The sequence below is a fragment of the Dermacentor variabilis genome, chromosome 3, assembly GCF_050947875.1.
Source record: "Dermacentor variabilis isolate Ectoservices chromosome 3, ASM5094787v1, whole genome shotgun sequence".
Taxonomy (NCBI): domain Eukaryota; kingdom Metazoa; phylum Arthropoda; class Arachnida; order Ixodida; family Ixodidae; genus Dermacentor; species Dermacentor variabilis.
The window spans coordinates 79,111,891-79,129,614 of NC_134570.1; the positions used below are offsets into that span (position 1 = coordinate 79,111,891).

A 17,724-nucleotide genomic window follows, 5' to 3' on the forward strand; every position below is an offset into this window, starting at 1 on the left:
GTTTCTGGATTGGCTTTAAAGAATATCACTTGAGTAACGTTAAAGGAAGGGCCCTGTCTTGAGGGTCACAGTGAGCCGCTATTGCAGACATTTTCCGCCGTAGTTTATGGTGTAACGAACCTTGAGAAATGTTCTCTTGAGAGGCAATGTGCAATGATGGCCGAGAGGCTTGTGTATTGGCGTGTTTTCGCCGTCGTTCGGGGCCTTGAACATATTCATGCTCGCATCCTGCTCGGATCATGCTCGGATAATTACTCAAGTTCGCCCTCGGACGGCGTTGCGTTTGTTTCTTAAACCAACCAAAAGAAGAGTTTATTGGAAATCATACTCGAGTGAACATTACAAACCTTTCGCGACTTTTCAGATTTTTGACTAAGGCATGAGTAGCGTGATTAATATGAATGAGTTTTGACATCATCAGAAAATTTCAGTTGACTGGCTTTATAATTTGTGCGAAAAAAAAGGAATGCGCGCAACGCCATGCCTCGAAGTTTCATCACGTGATGCGAATTAGCAGCGTAGTAAAACACAGATGGCAGCACCGGTTCATTCGTATGCATAGAGGAGACAGCCGCCTGTGACGCGTGCATAGCTTTCGAGGATATTCGGCCGCTTGTCGAGTAGGTGATACCAGCTGACTCACCAGAATTTCATGAAATTTACTGTCGAAGAGGTTTTGTGGGCTAGTGTAGGCGCTGTCGAAGTCAATCATGACACTCCCTCCACCCTTCTTTGTTTCTGCCCCTCTTTCTAAGGACACGGTTACACGTGTAGACACATATACTCATATGTGTCTGCTGTCTAATGTGACATATGTGACATATCTCTAGTGTGCCTTTCTGTCTGTGCGGTCATTCTGCCTACGCTACGACGAAGTTCAAGGTGCCATACCAAAAAGACCGTATAGCTACCCTCAAAGACATAAAAATATCGTAGCTCTATGCTTTCGAACATATACAAGAACTTGTTATCGGTATTCATTTGAGGAAATTTCCCTTTGAATAATAGGCGCGCACGGAAGGACGCTGCTGACTGTATCTTTATTTATTATCATTTAGGAGACAAAATATCTGCCCAGCCGTGGTCCACACCAGTCTTTCTAACTAGCTGTTCTTCCTCTCTCTCTCTTTCTCTCTTTTTGCTTTCTTGGTTTTGATGTCTCAGGTTGCAGACCCGCTCGAAGAGATGCCAGTAAGAGGAGGAGTAAGAACCATCACCGGGGACATGGGAACCTGTAAAGACGGAAAGTGCGTCCTTCTACAGAGCGTGAACCCACCAACAATGCGTAAGCGAACTTCTTAGCAAAAAAAGAATAATCATAATTTACCTGAACCCGGCAAGATAAGGTCAGACTCGTCGTCAAGAGTTGCACACAACCTAAAACGAAGCCGCAACTATACCCATGATAGTTCCAGTAGAAAAATGAGCTCTAATTTAAGAATTGTGCAAATATTCGTGAGAACCCACCGTGGTTGCTCGGTGGATATGGTGTTGGGCTGCTGAGCACGAGATCGCGGGATCGAATCCCAACCATGGCATCTGCATTTTGGTGGGGGTGAAATGGGAGAACACCCGCGTACTTAGATTTAGGTGTACATTTAGGTGAACACCAGGAGGTCCAAATTTTAGGAGTCCCCTACTACGGCGTGCCTCATAATCAGAAAGTGGTTTTGGCATGTAAAGCACCACAATCAAAACATATTCGTGACAGAGCTGCAGGAATTCGAAGCTGCAGTCTGAGACACCAAGGACAAATCCAAAATAGACGATCAGTCTGTTTATAGTTTGGAGAGCGAGTTGAAAAAAACAACAGCAAAACAATAAGAAGATATTGACAAGCATGGCTACATGGTGCAGGCAATACCACAGGGAGAATGGATAGCAGAGATACATAGTAAGAAAGAGAACTACCCACATTTTTGGAACACGGCAACTATAGGCAACATTTTCTCCGTAGTTCGCTTGGGGAGTTACATCTTAGAGAGTGTATTTGTCACCTGGCTTCTCGCACCGGCACTGTTAGCCTACATGCGTTCACTTGCAAGGAGTGAGTGAGTAAGTGAGTGAGTGAGTGAGTGAGTGAGTGAGTGAGTGAGTGAGTGAGTGAGTGAGTGAGTGAGTGAGTGAGTGAGTGAGTGAGTGAGTGAGTGAGTGAGTGAGTGAGTGAGTGAGTGAGTGACATCGCCGTAGCATTGCGGCCCTACTATAAATTACTCCTCGAAAGCTGACTTAACTGTGTTGCCCCTGCATTTTTCAAAAGCAGCATGTGAAACCATGCAGTTCGTTTCAGCGTCAGAAAAACAGTGAACCGTATACTCGCCGTCGAAAGATAAAGGAAAGTTGATAAACTCGACGCAAAAAAAGCGATAGAATGAAAAGAAAATTCACTTAAACACGCGGGTGAAAGTTGGTCTAGAAGAATATACGTCTTAAATGGAAACAAATTTTCAGATGGCAGTAGCAGACGGTGAACCCCAGAAATAAACACGAGACCTTCTATACACTGATCCTTTCCAAATGTATTACTCGTGGATGGTATCGAGATTGAAATAGCATGAGTCGTAAGCTTTGTGCTCACACCTTGCGGGGCAGCAAGTCACGCGACGAATTGTGAGTCAACTTCGTGTGCGCGCTCCATGTGCACGAGGAACATTAATTGTCGCTCTTCGGCGACGGTTTACATATGTGTTCATATAGAACCCCAACAGCTGCCATATCCATTCAGATGCGCTTTTGACCAGGCTGAGACAAAGATGGATAGAAATTTCGCTGGGGAAAGCCACAGAGGATTCCACAGCGTTCAATTCCTTCAGACTGCTACCCTGCTCGCACAAAAATCAGAAGAGATCAAAAACAACGTTGTGAGGCGTGCGGATGAGGATAGAGAGCAAAATGTTATCGCGAAAAGAATTTTCTCCTGGATATTCCTACACATCTGCAACTAAATGATGGGCTCATGCATATCTAGATCTGCACATTAGGAAACGTCACCATGCATAAGCCTGTAACGCCCAACGCAACAATTATTTTATGTGGCATTTGATACCTGAAAATTGTAATTTCAGCTCGGAAAACAGAACGCTGAAGCGTTTTTGATACGCTGGAGTGAGTGTTCAGCTAATGTAGTTCAGCGAGCATATTACTACTTCTTTACTTATGATAAAAAAAATGTCGCAGTTTCGCCCGAAAGGCGGAGCATCGATTGCCCGAGAAAATTAGTAGAAAGCTACAGGAAATAAGGATAGTAGTTTTCTCGGCCGTAGAAACATGCAAACATAGGCATACTAACTAAATTAACACGCATGGTGTGACGCGCGCACAAGCAAAAATGGACCCACCTCCCTCGATGACCGCGGAAACTGGCTGTCGGAACGCTGGAGTGGGGAAGCGCGTCAGCAGCAGCAAGCGAGCTGACCTTCGTACTGCGTTTCGCATCAAGGCCAACTAAGCCGCCAAAACATAGCGCGTGGCGGACTCTGTCGCCGTCGCAAATGGCTTTCTAGGTACAGCGGCCCGGGCGGCCACGTGGCCCCCTCCCTACTTTCCTCATGGAGCCTTGTGCTCGACGGGAGACGGCGCGCTTCCTCCACGCTTTCCTCGCTTGCGGTCCCGAGATTGAGCCGTGATAGCCGACTCATCTTCGCACGCTTTCACTCGCACATACGGCATAAGGCGCGCGGCGACGATTTTATCACCCTTGGACTTTACACGGAACCTCACGGCGACGGCAGAAATGCGCTTGCAGTATCCATATAACTGCTATCGCAATAGTAGTTAGGCTTCACCGCAAATAAAGTTTCATTAGGCTTTCGTACAAATGCAATCTACGTAGCAAGATATCCAAGGGAGCAAGTTCTAATTTTCTTTCCCCGGTGTGTAACTGTGTTGAGGCTTTACAGGACTAAGGAAAAACACTCGAGTGGAGCGTTAGCGCAGGGAAATTTTTTTAATGTGTATGGGCTCATAACGTGTACTTAACACAACTACGGCTCACATAATTTCACTCTTAGGTTTGGGTGCAGACAAAAGTGATTGGCACACGCTGCGAACGACGCTTCGATATACGTGTAAAGAAACAGATCGAGTGGTGCCAACTGGTCATGAGCGCCGCAGTTCGTTTATGCGTCATCCAATTTCTGGCTTCCTCCGAGGCTGCTAGAGGGCACGGGGATCACGTGGGCCACAGCTCACGCGATCCAATTACGTTTGTCCGTGCTTGCATACATGTCAGTGAAAGTTCCAAAGGATTAACTATTTCGCAGGCGAAAGGAGGCACTTGGCATCCTTAGGGTGCGTTCTTCAGTTGCGTGCACGTCATTAGTGTGGAGTGATTGCTTAGAGCGCGTGGCATTTCATGTTTTTTTTATCTGCAGCTTTCTAGAAGCTTTATAAATATGGATTAGTTTCTTAGAGCGCAAAACATTTGATATTTTGCTTATTCGACACCCTTTTGGAAGCTTAATGTTTAAAGAAACTTTCACACGAGAAAACTCGGAACCTTTACGATGAAGATGCTCTTAAAAGCTGCGTGACAGTGCCCACAGCAACAGTTCATGTCTACGTGTGTATGTGTGTGTGTTTTTTTCCTTTCTTTTTATTTTTTATCCTTTTCTCTCTCTCACCTATCGCATACCTCTGCCCCTCCGCCAGTACAGGGTAGCCAACCGGAGATAATCTCTGGTTAACCTCCCTGTCTTTCCTTTGCCTTTCTCTTTCTCTCTCTCTCCGAAAGACAATGAGCAGGAATGTAACCAATTTAATAAATTGCTCGCTCACTTCCATGTTCTTATAGCCTTTTTGACGTAGTTAATATGCGTGAATCTCTGAAACAACGAAGAAGTATTAATCCGAAATGGCTTTAAAAATAAAAAAGAACTTTTATTTGTGAATTTGCACTAACAAAATTACCAAACGTAATTGTGTCACTACATCCTCGCAAGAATTTTAAGTGCCCAACTATAGGATTTCCATAGGTACCTTTAACGTAAATGTACATAGCGAAAGGCTCGTTTCTAATTTAGGCATCTCTGAAGCCGCACAAATATTCCAGAGAATTCCTAAGTACACGCAGAAGCTCTACAGAAAGCATTCGTGCAAAGCGTTTCAACGCGACTTTACGTTGTGATAGTCTGATTTGAGTTTTCGTTTCTTGAATTGAAGAAAAGTGCATGGTGCCAGTGGCGGATTGTTCTTATATAACTAATATCTACAAGGATATGTGCCCGAGTACATCACCTAACTCTGCTTCATAGTTCATCTTGTCCCATGCATTGCGAAATAAGAATCGAAGACCCGCACATCACCCACATGGTATCGCCTTTTGAAGTTGATACAGGGACGCTAACGCGTCTATTTTATTCGCGTGCTATTTTTCCTCAGCTGAGACACCAAAGCCACGACCGCCAAGCAACATTAGCCCTGATTGTCATCGTCCAAATACCACCGTGAGTATGCACAAAATCGGCATTCTTTTTTTTAAACTAGGGGACAGGACTACACAACTACGAGTGTAAAAATTTTGACGGTCAGGGCTAATCTAACGTGAACAAAAGTATTGCCAACTTTTTCTGGTCCCCTAAGCTAGCGCATCTTTCTTAGGTCTGCCAAGAATGCGTAAACGTAGTAAGGAAGACAATGATAGGCTTCAGTCTCGAGAAAGCGGATGGGTGTATCGGAGGCAGAAAATATTGTAATCAGATTTAAGCGTTGGAAGGACATGGAAAACTAGGAACAGGAGGTTTCAGGTATGTTGAGCTTGCATAAAAGAAGGGATGGAGAGACAAAAAGTTGATGCAAGAAAATACCCCCCCCCCCCCCAATGCGGACTTATGTATAGTCACATAAGAGCTTGCAAAGATAATTAATCAACTTTCTATAGTTATTCAATTTACAGTACAAGTGGCAACTGCGAAATGGATGCTGAACAGTGGTGAAGTCATTTATGCCTAAGCGATTATAGATTTTAACCACTTACGAGAGGATGGCTGCGCGGATTGGAAAAACACCTCACAAGATAAACAATGCTAGTGCTTTCCCGTTGTCCAATGTTGCTTTAATTCTTGTTTCCATTCGCCATAAAAACATGACGTAACAAGTACATCTCAATCTGCGGTACTTTCGAAATATCAGTCATCTAAATCTGTTAAAAAAGGCATCATCATTCCTGTTAACATTGTCTCAAATTGCTTGAGATGGCATATAGGAAGGTGTTAAATGGAACACGAATATGTTTGTAAATAATAAGGGCGAAAAGGATTACTGCGATGCAGACGTCATTTCACTAAAGGTTGTTTTCAGCTGCGCAACTTCAACGTCTCTTATGAAGTGAATGTTTAAAATCTGTACAGTGAATCTTAATTAGCTACCCTGACATTGTGATTTCACTTGTTAGTAATATGCGTCAGTTAATATTGGTTAATAAGTGAAAAGATCAAACGGTTCCATATACCCAGCGTGATTTTAAAGAAAAATCAATACGTTGGAGAAAAAAAAAGAAACACATCGTATATAATATTTATCTCGTCACACCTTGAATGAATGTGCTGATTTCTTTTTGATTTTTCAGGATTACGTTTTTGAAAAGTGCTCGTTCATTTGTGAAGGAGATGAACTATTCACCATGTACAATAAGGAACTGTGCATAGTAAGTATGCATCCAATAAACGTTTTAATTGCTTGTATATAACTTGGGCCCACATGTTGTTTCAATACTTTATTATTTTTAATAATTTTGTCCTTCCTGATTGACTTGGGAAAGCCTTTACCATGCTCTTACTTAGGTCGGTCAGTCAAAGGGAAGTATGATAAGTGATGAACATATTAGCACAAAAATTTCCTTGGAAAATTCGGCCCCTGCACATTACAGTGTTACTCCCAGCTGGTTATATCTCGTCGCAACGTTTGACGTTATGTTCGTACTTTAAATTTCAGGCTGAAAACTGGGGTGAATTTCTCAGGCAGACATTTGGTACTGATGCGTTTTTCAGTCAATTAAGAAACTATGTCAGAAGCTACCGTACTTAAGATGCTTGGTACACAATTACCAATTCGTTGACAGATGAGCGTCACATACAAAAGTAAAAATCTGTTTTTAATTAGACCTGTTGCAAATGTAAGCCCATGTGAGTTTATATGAAAAATTTAGTAATTCAACCTGAAGTTTATTTTCTATTGGTTACCGAATGGTTCTCCTGCAAAATTTGGCGACTAACATCAATAAAAGAGCCTGTTTGGACAAGGACGTACACTAAGGTGGACAGGACACGTACGGGGCCTTCTCTGTTGTGTCCTTATTCATTACCATAGTCTTAATGGGCCATTTTATTACAATCCTGCCATTACTATCATGTCGTGGGGCCCCTCTATCCCAAGCAGAAGGTTCAAAAAGTCAAGTAAACTAAGTGCGATTCGAGGAACGGGTATTCTTAATCGTAAATGTAGGCGTCATGCTACTTCTTAGTTCACTTGGTCTAGGCTCGTTGAGGAGGTGAGGGCCACTGAGTACAGCTCAAGGCAATCATGTCGATGATGTAAAGTTGTTTGCTACAAAATCAAACATAGTGATTGCATCATATCCGCAATAAAAACATTTTGTTATTCAGTGAAACCTGCTTACTCCTACCTTCGTTTTCCTTTCTTTTTTTTTTTTTGCCCACCGCTGCTGCTAGTCAGAACTGTATATCCTCTAAGGTTGCGCAAAAATTTACTTAGTTTATGCGTTTATTGCCTTTACGCCCAAAAGTTCGATGAGTGACTTCTGTCGAAGGAGATGATCCTAGAACATAACGTGACGCGGTATCATATTTAAAGACCGAGAAGTTGTGGTTTTCTCTATCTATCGTGCTTAATCAAGGCTTATAGTAGATTCTACTTTACATTAGTTTATTTATTTATTTATTTATTTATTTATTTATTTATTCATTCATTCATTCATTCATTCATTCATTCATTCATTCATTCTGTGGCATTCTTCGTCCATTCTTCCATTTACCCCGCCTCCGGCACTGTAGCCAAACAGAAATTTACAAGTGGTCCAACTCCTTTTATTTTGCTCTTTCCTTTTTTCTAATTTATTGCCGAGAAATTCTTCTAAAAAATAGAAGCCTTTTTTAATGACTATAAGCAACAAACCAAAGCTAATTGAAAGGGAAGGAAACGAGGAAATTATCACGCAAACAGCGTCTCCACGTCTCACCGGTAGTCATGCATGTGGCAGTGCTGTGCATTGATAGGCTTTAACGGGCTAGGCGGTTATCCATGATTTTGGTGAAGCTGCGCGCGTGAAAAGAGTCGTTAACGGAAGCAGGAATGATGAAACCACACACATATGCTATGTATTGATATGGACAGAAAGAAACGTTACAAAATGCGCGCGGCGTTCGAGCTACCGTTCGAGGAAATAATTGACAAAAAATGTGCGCGCATCTATTGGCACGAGAAAAGCAGTTTCCGGATAAATTAAACTTCTCAGACTAGAATGCCCCATAAGAGGAATCATGCTAAGAACACTGGTATAGCTCTTCATATTAGCGCCTCACGCAACTTCTTAGAAACTGTGTCAACTCGCAGAGCTTGCAGCGCGGTCGTATAAGGCGGCGCACAAGTTTTGATTTAACTAAACTCTGGACAGTAAAGTAAATGAACGTCGCTCGATGTTCTGCATTTCTACGCATAGGCTCTCCCTATAGGGTGAGTGCTGGTCTAATTTGTATATATACTGTACGAGCACGCAAGTCTCCCAGTTCAAGAATTGGGGCATCAGTTCCTGAAGTCCTCGCACATAGAGAGAATTCCAGACCTGCAACATATCTTTAAGCGTCTAAAAAGCAGCGCAGTATTTCCGGATGCTGCTGCCTAGAACACATAGCTTCCGACTTCATTTATAGGTTTCAATATTTCAGCTTCCCGGGCAATCTTCATCTGGCGGAAAATCTTCACTAGAGGGCAGTGTGGCTGCATTCGTTACGGGAGTTTGCGTAGACGGAAAATGCGTTCTCAAGGACACCTTGATTCCACCGAAAAAGCGTAAGTTCTTTGCCTTGCTGTAAAGTGCACTTTCAGCCTTTGACGAAAGGGTAACCCATAGTTGCTCGATATGCACTGCGAAAAAGATGCCGTTCAGGCACCACTTCTATAGTCGTACACGTCAAGCTAACGGCTCAGGATCCGAAGCAATAAAGGGAAGAATGAGATGTATTACCATAGTTGCACACATGTTAAGGCATTCTAGGCCGTATCACTTAAATGCCAACTCATTCTGGTATATAGTCATCAGACATGACATCCCCAACTGTGTTTTTTTTATTTCATCACAGTTATTGCCCTCCGCCCCCTGGCCCTTTCATAGCCACCCTGTTCCTTAGAAAACTTATACGAGATGAATCAATATGACCCGAAGGAACCGAAAAGTTGGCTCACCACTGTCGTTGCATAGGAAGTTACGACACTGTGTGACAACGCGGCGCTCACCCACACAAGAAAAAAAAAAAAACGACCGCTGACTTGTTTCCCTTTCCTTCCGTGTATATGTGTAGCTAGGCTCTGTCGCATTTGAAGGCAGAAGCAAAAAACACATCATCGTGAAATTTTCGCGTGGTTCTGAGCTTAAAATCTTTTAAACACCATTTTCATCTCCCATTTTTCTTGGAGAGAAACAAATGATTCAGGCAAATTAGGTGCTTATTAATGTACAGATATATATGTGATAACGCGTCAGGGAACTTGCTGTCCTGTCTTGTTTTATGCTTTTCTAATGTACTTGACTCTCATTGAAAGCGCAACAATTCACACTACACCACACATCTCAAGTCGCAATTTTTCAAAGCAGATATTCTTTAGGAAGAGTTTGTAATCCCGCTTCTCAATTTTCGTGTAGCCGGGCAACCGCCGCCGCCACGTGACACCAACCCGGATTGTGCTGCTACGAAGATCAAGCTGGCCGTATGTACCGCAGATTATCTCCTCAAGTAAATTCACTGTCCTTATGTGTCCGTTATGACGTCGAGCGGGACGTTCTTCGGACTGTGTTAGACCGGCCAGATTTTAGACGATATTCCAAGACAAATTTTTTGGACGATAACCCCACGCGTCACAAGCTCACCGAGCTACGCAGTGATTAATTACTTCCATTTATGACGTGAAATTGTCTCATTGGCGCTCGCCTTTTTTTAGCCCAGTGGCTACGGCTTCGCACGGTTGAGCTTGAGGATCTGGCTTCGAGCCCGGCCGTGGCAGCCGCATTTAGATGGGGTAGTTGGAGAAGTATGGGAGAGGCCTTTGTCCTGCAGTGGGCGTAGCCAGGTCGATGATGATGATGATGATGATGATGATGATGATGATGATGATGATGATGATGATGATGATGATGATGATGATGATGATATGCAAAACACGTTCCTGTGCTTAGCTTTACGGTGCAGGCTAAAGAAAGAACTTCAGGTGGTCAAAATTATTCCGGAATTCGAAAATTATAATTTTTTTCTTAATTTGGTCTAAGTCAACTATTGTAGGCATGATGGTAAGCCCGGTGTTTGCACCGATACGGCCTTGTTCTTTTTGTTTCCGATTTGCATAGGATAGCAAACCAGCCGCGCGTCCCCTTAAGCTCCCTGCCTTTCCTCCTTCTCTGGTCGTAGACACTTGGGCGATGGCTATCGGACACTTCAGTGCTGGGCTTCGCGCTTGCTGTCACACAATTTTAGGAGAGTAACCTGAATTGCTTAGATTGGTGGCTTGCCTCATCTCTCATCCTTTCCGCGTGATACGGATAAGTGAAAATTCGCATCTTCAATTGAACAGCGAGCTGTTTGTTTACGAAATAACGTAGTGTTAGCGCTAGCAGAAAAGACAAATGCAGCTTTGCACATAATGTAGCATGTAACTTTTTCACCGGCATTAGGTGAACACGCTGTGACCTCGATCACCGTTTTAGGAAGATAATTTAGATCCACGCATTCAATTTTGCCTGAAATGTGCATAATATTTTATCCTGTAGGTTCGATAAAAATTCTGCAAAAATTAATTTTATTCATTGCATGACACGTTTCATGTCAACTACAGTCTTCTAACGTTTCATTTTTCAGAATTATCTTTACCACAACTGCACATTTGTTTGCGAAGGAGATGAAGAAATGTCATTGAACAATAAAGAATCCTGTATAGTAAGTATGTGCCTATGAACACTTTTCTGCTTACGCGTACACCTCGCAGCGATGACTTTTCTAAAAGTGCTTGTATGTTGGTCTAATGCACCTGCCGTTTCCAAACGGTGACGTTGTAATTGTTATACAATTTCTAGCAGAACCAGTATAAGCGGAAAATTAAAAAGAAAACTTCGCTTCTCAAATAGTTCTGAACCGGCGAAGTTGCTTGTACATTATCAATTTCAAGATTATTCTGAAGATTATAGCTGTAGGGCCCATCAATATTTGATTTCATAAATTTTTTGTGTTTGGTATTTCAGCTTCGAGGAGCGTCTCAATCAGCCTCAAGAAATCAAGTAACGGGAGTTCAGGGTGCTGTAGACATGGGGTTCTGCAAAGGCGGAAGATGTGTTTCCCAGAACGACAAGACACCTCGTAAGATTAATTCATGAGCTTTCTTTTTCCGTAGAAAATACTCACGGATATATCAACGCGATATATCACCCGGGTAATCTTGGGCGTCTCGCAAGATATGAAAGATATGTATTGCAGACGATAGGTCAAGAAACAATCAGAAGTTAAATACCATAGACATAGATTGAAGACCACATCCTAAATCTGGAAGTTGTAGTCGGCAGCAATCAATACAGTAAGCAATGACATTATCATGGAGACGTTCTGCGGGTGGGCAGGCAGGAATAGAATAAACTCGGAAGATTTAATTGGATAAACTTGTGCCCTCTGAACAAACACTAGGCAGGAATAGAATAAACTCGGAAGATTTATTTGGATAAACTTGTGCCCTCTGAACAAACACTTTGGCGATGGCGATACGAACAAATACGCTTGGTATTCATTGAATCTAATGATATTGACAGCAGAATAACATACTCATGCAATGATGTCAGGAAACTCTTTTTGCCATGTTCCTTAGTTATGCTTTGTTTTCATGCGAAGCACAAAGAAAAGGAATGATTCTATCGTCACCCGTCGCCTTATCTGAAATAGCTAAAGATTTATTGCGGCGTGTAATCACTATACCCGTAATTTTTTTTTATTTAGCTGTAAAACCTGCGCCACCACGTGACACTAATCCAGATTGCAAAGCTTGGAAGACGAATCAACGCGTAAGTAGAGCTGATTCTGTAGTCAAATGTGTTGGTTGTCCTAATATTCCTGAGCGTTCTTTATCTGTCCGCTCGGCATTTTCTGGTTGTAGGTGATTGTTCAATGGTACTTCGGTACGCTTTATATCAATTCTCAAACGAATACGCTTCGTCGATATGGAGATGGTGCTTTGTCACTCATAGCGGAGTCTATTTGCATTTCATTTCCTTCATTTATTTTCTGAGAGTGCCCAAGAACAGCTTTACGCCTTAATATTGGTGCACTTGTGTTACACGAAGAACATGAAACCGAAAAAGAAAACAGAATATCTCAAACAACAGTGGTACAAAGTGGAACAAGAAAAATGAATTAATCAAAGGAAGAAGTCAGATAATCAGCAATTAGTAGGGATGAATATATTAAGATCATGATGCAAGAGGTTTTGTTGTCTTACAAGACGTGTTATAGCGTTAGAGGTGCAAGGGGAATTCACGTAGAAAATGCTAGGATTACGCAAGCTAGGGCGAGGAACACAGGACGTTACAAGTGACAATAACCGCGGACAGGAGAAGTGCTTGTGAATGAGGTTTTACGAGAATAAGTAATTGTGGTATTTCCGCCTTATTTGTTGGGGACTAATATTAAACCTTGGCAGTAAATGCTCGCATAAAGTACATGGCGTCCAAGAAATTGATCGTACAGGATGCGAATGGGGAAACCCATCGTATAAATAAAGAAAGCTTTGCCTGTTAGGATGAAGTCCAATTTCTTTATATTTTATGTCTGTTAGAACAGTAGCATTCTAAGGCTTCCACAAGTACAAAATTTCGCGGATACTACGCTCATTTGAGAATTGAAGTTAAGCGAAACTTTCTTTGATGATTACTCATATGTTTAGTGAACATTACCCGAACGCGACGGCCATGACGCACATGATCGCATCGAGGCGGTACATGCCAAGTAGCACATACATATTGGTCTGATTCGTGTCCTACTTGGCAAGATCGCATTAAAAGGCAAGGAAAGGTTCGCCTTAACAGAAAGTTCTAGCTCTGGGCCTACTCCAATTTCTCTAAACACATTAAAACGAAAAAGTTCTCTCGTTAGACAACTCCCAAACACGATGCGAATATAGTTCAGTGCGTTTAATAGAGAAACCTGCATTCTACCACCTGAAACAAAGCATAATTCGGATTCACCGCATATTTTTTGAAAAATAAATTGCCAAATATTGATATGTTCACAAATCTGATGCCCGGAGTTTACAAAGTCCTAACACACCCAAGAAAATATATAGCGGTTGTCAACTGCTTCCTTAGAGCATTTAAAGCGGGCACATTTCATTTACAAATTTAAAGCCTATGTGAAATAGTTGGAATATTTACAAGCACATTGCAGAGTCCTACTCAAAGATAAATGTATATCTAAGTACTACGTACAGTTTACAGAATTGCGCGCGTTATTTTCTTTGTTGCTGACTTACAAGATCACTAACTTGATACTCCACTTCTTTTTTATTATTTTTTTGTGATTTCCAACAATATCTGTAAAAATAGTTGATCGCTTAAAAAAATCTGCTCCCCACACTTGGTATAATTCACTTTTTCTTTTTATTCAACAAACGTTATCAAATTTAGAGTACTCGATGCCGAGCAAACAAGTTCTGCATTTGCACATATTTCAATACAAGGCCTTGAGGTAAGGCTTCCTCTGAAAAGCGCTCGTATTCCTCTGATAATGTTTGCAACACTTCTTAAGGCCACGATTAAGCATATTAGCTGCCACATGAACAGAGAACTTTCACTACGTTGGCGACATCAACAATGGACTTTCCTTCTCAAATATATTTGCCTCCCCTTACCTCAGTGCATGGTAACGAGCTAGAGCTAACCTCCCTGCATTTCATACACCATGATCCCTCTCTCGCTCTTCCCTGCAGTGCTCAAGGCTAATAAATTGTAAAGTACAGAATATCTACTACCAGAAGGCAACTGCTCCTCCATCGTATACTAAGGATATCTTTTTTCGAATAAACTTTTGAAACACCGCACAGAGCGTATACCGCGATTCGGGCGTTTCAAAAGAGTTACCTCTTAAATAGGCGATCATTTTTGCTTGACAAATCACAATTATTATACTCACCAAAACTGTTTTTCAGTTATTCACTACATAGGGCGTGCTGCAATTGTGAATATTCAAGGTGAGCATTAGCGAAGTCATGTCTGGCTAGTGAAGTTCTTTCGAACCACTAGCCCAAAAAATCTGCGAGAAGTTGCATCCGCGTCCTGTTTAGGGTCGTCCCGAACTACTTGAAGAGAGCTTTTGGGAAACTATGAACTAGAACACCAGTGCACCTCTTGGAACGTTTTAAGTGTGGATACCTCAAAAATTGAGCTGACCTTAATGTCACTTCTACATAGATATTGTTTCAATGGTTCTCTGCTTCAATGTGGCGATTGCAAACGTGAGTTTCTATCTGTTTCGGGTGACTACCTTTTCAATCTGCGCAAATTGAAAAACCAAGCCTATCAATACAATTTGTATTCCTGTACTTGAAGTATACAATTTTCACTTTAAAAAACGAATAGTACTGTGGCATGTTTATTGCAAGCTTTAGTGCTTTCATATTTTATTTTTCAGAATTATCTTTTTCATAACTGTACGTTTATCTGCGAAGGAGACGAAGAAGTACTGTTGAGGAATCGGCAATCTTGCGTCGTAAGTATGGTTCAACTATTATTTTGCTGCAGTACACTTTGAAACTTGCTTGTTTATCGCCCTAACGAGTATCCATCATATTCTTATGGTGTAGTTATTCCTTGATTCTATAGTTTTAGCAGAAACACCTATGTGAGAATACAGTAAGTTTAAGCAACCAATACCAGTTATTCCCTCATATATATTCAATTGACAAAACTGCTGAATATACCTCAAATCGCAGATGCTGATGAGATGCTTTCTACTGATCTACATTCAAATGAAAAGAAAACAATGGTGCTTGTAGTGTTCATTGTCATTTTCTTGTGTCCAAAATTTCAGCTTCAAGCAACACCACAATCACCTACAAGAAATGGCCTAAATGGAGCTCTTGGTAGTGTAGACATGGGTGTCTGCCTAGCCGGTAGATGTGTTCAACAGAACAAGATAACGCCGCAAATGCGTAAGGCCTATTCACCTGCCTTTTATTTCCTATAGAGATTGTGCGCTGTTATTTTTACAAAGGGAAGGACAGTACCCCTAGCGTAAGCTTGTGTACTTTTAAGATATGCGTCTCACATGAAGTGCTAATACGGTAACAAAACTTAGAAATCTCGATTTTACGCAAAGCTTTGAAAAACTGGAACTGTAATCACAGTGAACCAATAGCACGCATATGGAACTCAATGCTGCGATATTAACGACGCGAAGCTTATTTGGGTTAGTTAGATTGCAGCGAGCCGCGAATGACAAGCGCACGGCCTCGTCTCCTGTAGCTGTTCGCTGCCTGCGCCACAAGGGCGAATGTGGTGTATGACGCTTGTCATGTGAATAATGTTGGTTAGAGGTGTATGGGAACTCAGAAGTACGACACATAGCCCACTACAATTGAGGCTTCTACGAGCCTTCTGTCAAAGGGCTCAGTGTCCCATGCCCATTGTGCGATATTGGTGCAGCATGGGAGCTTGCCTAATGGCCCATATGCAGTGACTGTAGACCGTTGTAGACCAAAGGACAAGAAAAAATTGCGCGAACATCAAAGAAGACATTGGAGATCATGCACTCTTCGGTAAGGATGTTGGTGTGCTTTAGAAGTATCTGTAAGGCAAACATGGAAAATCCAACGCCGTTGCCAATGGACTTTCTTGCACTGCCATTCATGCAACAGACCACAGCCGACCGGTCATTGACTTCACGGCCATGGCTGCCACCCAGAGCATTGACGCCAAGCTCCAGCTGCTACGCACAAAAGGCACCTCTCTGGCGTTTGAAGATGTCTTGCTCCCTGACATAACTACAGGTCTTATGTGGTGCGATCATTGGCACAACAGTGACGGTCAAAACTACGTGACTGTTAGGCTGGGGCATGTGCTAGCACGTACCCAGTTGACGTAGAAACAGGTAGCCCAGATACGTAAAAAAAGCCCTTCAATATTACAGCCTGCCTTGTTATAACATACGCGTGCTTTAGATATACGTATCAGTCAACATTATATGGGGGGACGCTTTAAGGCGTGGTTTACCGCTTGATTACGCAGAACACGTGTGCGCTCACTGGCCCGGTTTTGTCGGTCAAAATTCAAGGCTATATAAGTTTTCCATTTTGCGAGAAACAATACTCTTCGTAATCACGTAGACCTACCTCCTGAAGGATTGTTAGATAAAAAAAGAAACGCTTTACTTAAAAACAACTTAGCAATGGCGTGTAGAATTTTAAACTGAAATGGTTAGTAAGCCGAAGTTGCACTCGTAAAATAAACAATGAGCCTAGTCCAAATGAAATCATAAGCATAATCGGCCTAAGCGGAACATCGAAATCTATTGCTTTGTCATCCTAGACCATCGCGAAAGTCAGCCCATTCACAAAACAATAATTCCTCGCCATCACTCGTGGACCACTTGCAAATGCGTAATATCGTGCAACTTTTCCATTGTTTTCGCTTAGCAAAGTTTCCATTGCCCGGACCACCAAGTGACATTAACCCGGATTGTAGTCGTCCCAGTTCTGCCGTAAGTATCTAGGGCCGACTTCTTATAGCTTTTACTTGGCGAGTGGAGTTGGCATTGATTGGCCACCTTTGTCAATAATATGTTCAACATCAACAACAGTAGCGTATGTCCGCTCTTGCGAACTGTTCAGCATAATAACTTCCTTTTCAATACAGTCGCTGAAGTTAACTTATTTCCGAAGTCCCCTGTCATAGTGTGCGCCCGGTCAAAATTGTGCAGAGTATTTTATATTGTTGCAAACTCCTGCCGAGCATTAGTCTATTCGAACATAGAAAAGCTATACGGGGCAGCCTTTTGTGGCATTTAGTGGGCGCGACGACTGGCGAAACAAATACAAGGATCAATTCAAAGCAATTCAACAATGACACATTCCTCGTTTTCTGCCCGAAAGGAGCAGTAATTGTAGCATTATGTTATATTTCTCGTTACTCTGTTACCCATCCTGCTAACATATCTTAATGGTCCCGCCGGTTGTGGTACCAATTATAAGATTATATGATTGACTATTTATTAAATAGTAACAGAACTCAGATTAAAATGAGCGAAAATACCATGCAAGACGGAGCTATGTGCACTTATAACAAGTGTATTTCACCATATTTGCTTATGGTGACACTCTGGCTTCACAGCTGGTCTAGAGTTAAGTAATCAGGTGCATATTGGTGCTTGTGTTGTACAGTTTCAACATGTGCTAGTTTTTTTTATAAAAATCGGTGCCTCACAATAAATTTTCAACTGTTTGCGCACAAGCATAGCCGTTTCCTTCTCC

The 17,724-nt window shown here is 42.0% G+C and overlaps 1 protein-coding gene across 2 annotated transcripts in view; it reads left to right on the forward strand.

The window, feature by feature from the left end:
* The window catches only part of LOC142575931 (uncharacterized), a 42,290-nt gene that overhangs the window by 5,346 nt on the left and 19,220 nt on the right, over positions 1-17,724 (forward strand). For both annotated transcript variants that reach the window (XM_075685736.1, XM_075685737.1), the window contains exons 4-14: positions 1,165-1,285; positions 5,380-5,444; positions 6,566-6,643; positions 8,901-9,024; positions 9,875-9,939; positions 11,082-11,159; positions 11,462-11,576; positions 12,204-12,268; positions 14,889-14,966; positions 15,288-15,408; positions 16,891-16,955. In XM_075685736.1, the coding sequence (XP_075541851.1) occupies positions 1,165-1,285; positions 5,380-5,444; positions 6,566-6,643; positions 8,901-9,024; positions 9,875-9,939; positions 11,082-11,159; positions 11,462-11,576; positions 12,204-12,268; positions 14,889-14,966; positions 15,288-15,408; positions 16,891-16,955 (975 nt within the window). The remainder of the gene's footprint in view (positions 1-1,164; positions 1,286-5,379; positions 5,445-6,565; positions 6,644-8,900; positions 9,025-9,874; positions 9,940-11,081; positions 11,160-11,461; positions 11,577-12,203; positions 12,269-14,888; positions 14,967-15,287; positions 15,409-16,890; positions 16,956-17,724) is intronic.